This window comes from Brassica oleracea, chromosome C3 (assembly GCF_000695525.1).
Source record: "Brassica oleracea var. oleracea cultivar TO1000 chromosome C3, BOL, whole genome shotgun sequence".
Classification (NCBI taxonomy): Eukaryota; Viridiplantae; Streptophyta; class Magnoliopsida; order Brassicales; family Brassicaceae; genus Brassica; species Brassica oleracea.
This window is the reverse complement of record NC_027750.1, coordinates 24433059-24437784: the sequence shown is the minus strand read 5'-3', so window position 1 is coordinate 24437784 and position 4726 is coordinate 24433059. Positions and strand designations below refer to the sequence as shown.

Below are 4726 nucleotides of genomic sequence, written 5' to 3'. Positions count from 1 at the left end.
TATGACAACAAATCATGCGACGGCTCAGCCGATCAATGCAGAATAATAAATAAATTATACGGCGGCTCGGCCGACCAATTAATAATAAACAGAATATAAGGCGGCTCGGCCGACCAATAAATAAATTAAATTACTAGTAAATAATATAAGCGGTATTCCGGCCATTATAACATGATATAAATAATAGTAGAGACGGTATACCGACCATTATAACAGGGTATAAATGATACAAATAAATTTTACCAAATCGCAGAGTGATCGTGCTGATAACGTGTTATAAAATAACTTATGATTTTATAGTATTGAGAAATTTAAATAAGAGTAAATATTTATACCCGTAGGAGAAGATAACACTGATAACAAGAGAAAATTTGTTATTAGAAGGAGAAGGAATTGTGTATTACAATCGATCGAAATGATCGATTTATATAGAAGTGAAAAAGTTGAAGTTACTATGCGTGCATAGTGACAGCAGAACCCATATTGATTATAAAGTCAAAAACTTATGCGGCTCCTCCATTTTCAACACGGCGCTTTTATAACATATTTAACATATATTAACAAATAAAGTTGTGGAGTTTTTGACTAATGTGCTAATTAAATTATTACACGATATTAATATTAAACCATTTTATGTTTTTTTTGGAGAAACCGTATGCTATAACTTTTTCTAAACACATTTTTAATACAAATTATGGAGTTCTACATCAAACTGCAACTAATCACTTCAACCAAAATCAACCACCAAAATGTCTGCATAGCATAGGCATAAAATCATACATTTGGATGAATTTGTTTTATGTTACGTTGAATATTAATCGTTCTCGATGTCTGGAACACATACATCATCTCCAAATGTCTAACATACTTAGCAATAATAATTCTTAAATAAAAACTGATAAGAACCTCCTAGAGAACTAAAATAAATTGGCTAGGGCAAAAAATAACCTAGCATTAACATAAAAATGATAGGGGGGAAGGTTGTACACAACCATATCACGGACATAACCACCGGTATAAAGAGAAGAGTCAACCCCATATCTTTCATGAACAGCTTAAACTCCGTCTCATTCACCTTCTGTCTACTCGAATTCAACATTTGCCTCGCCTTCATTTCATCACCTTCGACCTGGCAATAACGTGAGATTAGCAAACCAGGTATCCTAGCATCGAACTCTACTCCTTTAACTTGTTCCCACTCTCCATACATCTCTTGTGCTCCTTGTACATCACCAAGCTTCGACAAAGACCTAATCACACTTAGATACTCTTCATTACCCATCTCTCCTATCATGTCCCTTAGACGGTACACTTCTTGTTTACTCGTTGTTATCTCTACCGCCTTAAGTATTGATCCTGCTTTCTCGTAAGCCGCTGCCATTGCTTCCATCGTTTCCACTTCAAGCTTGAGCTCTCCATCATCAACCCATTGGCTCTTATGCTCGTCCATCAAGTCAACGGCTGATACATAAGCGTTTACTCTCAAAACGTTGTTCATTGTGACACTATCCGGCTCTATGTTCTTCTCCTTCATCTTCCTTAGAAGATTTTCTATCTCAGCTGGTTTCCCTAGCACGCTGTAGAGAGATATCATCGACTTAAACGGTGAGAGTTTGGTGAGGAAACCTAGCTCTCCCATCTTCTCAAAGATAGCCTCAGCTTTATCAATGTTTTGGTGAGATCTCGTGTATGAGTTCAAGAGTGTGGAGTAGACAGAGAAGCTCTTCATATTTTCAGGGATGCTTGTGTTGAAAAACTTATCAGCTTCTTTCAAACCCAACACTTTCTCAGTTAGGTCAAGCCTATCTGCATAATCTTCTGGAAAAAGATTAATCGCCTTTTGACCACAAAGCCATGAAGATGCCTCAAGTGCTTTAGAGAACTGATTTGAATCTTTAAGATTCTTGATGAGGTCTCTCAGCTCTGAAGGCTTCCCCCACTCTTCCAGCAACGGAGCGATTTCTTTATCAGCAAGCATTTTGTTCCTTAAAGTCTTGTTCATCAAGTTATCTGCTTTTCTCACCATTCCCTTTTTGCGAAAACCAGACACCAACGTATTTGGGATTCGGACATCAAACTCAAGACCAGAACACTCGTACTCTTTGTAGTACATCTCTGCTGCTCCTTTGGTATCATCAAGATTCAAGAGAGATCCAAGCAAAGCTAGGAAACCTTCGCTGTTCTGCTTTCCTGTCTTCTTGTATAGGTTCCATATACGGTAAATATCTTCACTACACTTTCCTGCTTCACCGTATAGCCTCATGAGCTCCACATAGGAGGCGGGTTCGTTTAGCACCTCTGCTCTAAGAAGCATACCTCTCGCTTCTCTCTTAGAACCAACTCTCAGATAAGCCTTTGCCATGTCAAGAACTGTGCGCAACTGAAGCGTACTTGCGGCCTCTTCCGAACCCTCCAGAAGCTTTTCCATCGACGCCACGTCAGATTCAGCAGCGTACACTCGCAAAACGTTGTTCAAGGTGAGACTATCAAGCTTGACGTTGTTATCCTTCATCTCTCGCAGAATCTCATCGACCTTACCTGTAGGAGCCGAAAAACCGAATTGATATAAACTATTTGATAAAAGCTATATGATAAGGAAAACTACGATATGAAAACGTTTTCCAAAATATGACTATGGAGTCCACGAGATTTTGAGTCTCGCGTGTGTACCATTTCACCACCAAGGCATCTTGAAAGTTTAAAATGAACGATTTGAAGACCTATTGATTCTAATAACTGATTGCAGGGTTGATCGTTCGGACCGAGATATAATCTCTTTCTTTAACTCTTTATATTAGCTGGATCATAGCGAATAGGAGTTCCAGACATTACCTCGGTTTCCAATAGAGCTGTAGAGAGAGGTCATGGAGCTGTACGGTGAAGGTTTCAAGAGCAAACCTAGCTCTCTCATCTTCTTGAAAGCAGCTTCTGCTCTCCCAAGACTTCTCTTACCAGACTTTGCGTAGCTCTTTAGTAGAGATGTGTACATAGACTCACCTTTCAGATTCTCGGGGACCTTCTCCAGGAACTTCTCTGCTTCTTCTAAACCTAATACACTCTCGACCAGATTAAAACGTGCTGCGTAATCTTCAGGTACGAGACTGCATATCTTACGTTCAGCCATCCACTGTGATACCTCTAGGGCTTGTGGATACCGCTTGGAGTCGCGGAGCTTCTCGAAGATTCCTCTCACCAGAGAAGGATTCAACTTGTTCCCTTGTTGTCTCCATTGCTCAAGCACCGTACTGATCTTTGCCTTCTGATTTAAAGCCGACTCTATCCGGCTCTGCAAGGTTTGATTCGACGCCCATATGGTTTGGTTTGTGTTGGAGCAGAAGAGACGAGCGTTGCTGCTGTGAGCAAGAAAACGCCTTGCCTGTTGCTGAAGACTAATCATGCTCAAGTTCAATGTATGAGAGAAGAAGCTTAGGGTTTTGCGTTATTTTTTTTTTTCAGTTTGATTTATTTATATAGCTAACTAACCGTGATAAACACGTAAGTGATATGTGAATATGGATAATTGGATAGATAGATTGGGATTTTGGTAATTTTCTATTTTAATAATCGGTTTTTAAGTTTTTCTTTTTATATTAGTTTAACAGTTTTCATTTTTCTACAAATTTGTATTCATATATAAATTATATAAATTAATACTGGGTAAATTAATACACTATAAATTAATAAATTTATCTGGTTTCAAGTTGAGCCGGTTCAAAATATAACTCAAGTCGATAAGATAATAAAATAATAACTTTTTTAGATCCTATAAAATATATGGTCCTACTAAAATTATAAATTAATAATTTATATGTACATATATTTTATATAAGTATAAATAAACTATTTTATTGTTTGTTTTTTATTCATAATGAAATTATCCTTATATTTTCTTAAGACTTAATATATTTTGATGAGATTCAGCAAAATTATATTTAAAATCACATTTGAATTTGATGAGACTTGTTTTCTATACATCATATCATATAATGAAAGCAATATGAATATTGAAATTTTAAAAAATAATTAATGTATATAGACTAAAATATTTTATTAGAAAAGAATATCATAATCTGAAAATTATTAATTTATTAGAAAAATATCATATTTTATTAGAAAAAATATCTTATTTTAGAAAAAAAATATTTTAAAACAAAAAAAAATCCATTTTTTTTTTGTAAATTAATAACTCTAAAAATTAATAAAATATCATCTGAAAATTATTAATTTATAGAGTTTTTACTGTATAAGAGTTTCATATGATTAATAATAAATGACCTTCCAATAATTAACTTAATTTCTAAGAGAGATTAGATTTTATATCCGCGCTACGCGATAGGCTGTATTAATAATTTAGATTAGTTTTATAATAATTTTTTTTTATGAACTTTTATATTGATTAATCAAAGAATAAATGTCAAAGGATGTGTAAGGAGACTAAAAGCTATACAAAAGAACTAGCTGTAGCTATTATTCTTTGTACCGCATAAATCACTTTGAACTTCAAACTCCAAAATCTACTACTTCAAACTCTATCTCCAGAGAATCACTTCATCCACTATAAACTTCAAACCAACGGCTGAGGAGACCCGCAATTTTAGCGACGAGATCCTGTTGCGAATGGCTTTGTCAATTTGCCTAGTCATTCTGTCACACTACAAGAAAACAGCGGTATTCTGACAGACATTCTGACGGAAAATGAAATCCTCGGAATATCCCGAGAAATTTC

General features: G+C 35.4%; 1 protein-coding gene across 1 annotated transcript; it reads right to left on the bottom strand.

The window, feature by feature from the left end:
* Positions 1 to 867: 867 nt before the first annotated feature.
* On the bottom strand, positions 868 to 3397 carry LOC106330199 (putative pentatricopeptide repeat-containing protein At1g28020). Its single transcript, XM_013768719.1, has 2 exons — positions 2833 to 3397; positions 868 to 2538 (listed from the first exon to the last, which is right to left on the bottom strand). Exons 1-2 carry the CDS (start codon positions 3395 to 3397, stop codon positions 932 to 934), a joined length of 2172 nt encoding a protein of 723 aa, XP_013624173.1. The 3' UTR covers positions 868 to 931.
* Positions 3398 to 4726: the final 1329 nt, after the last annotated feature.

What these genes read in the sequence shown, in the direction of transcription:
- LOC106330199 (XM_013768719.1), bottom strand. Translation starts at nt 3,397, where the DNA reads ATGATTAGTCTTCAGCAACAGGCAAGGCGTTTTCTTGCTCACAGCAGC. An exon ending in CAGCTCTATTGGAAACCGAG is followed by an intron (nt 2,539 to 2,832) that starts GTAATGTCTGGA and finishes CGGCTCCTACAG; the next exon opens with GTAAGGTCGATGAGATTCTG.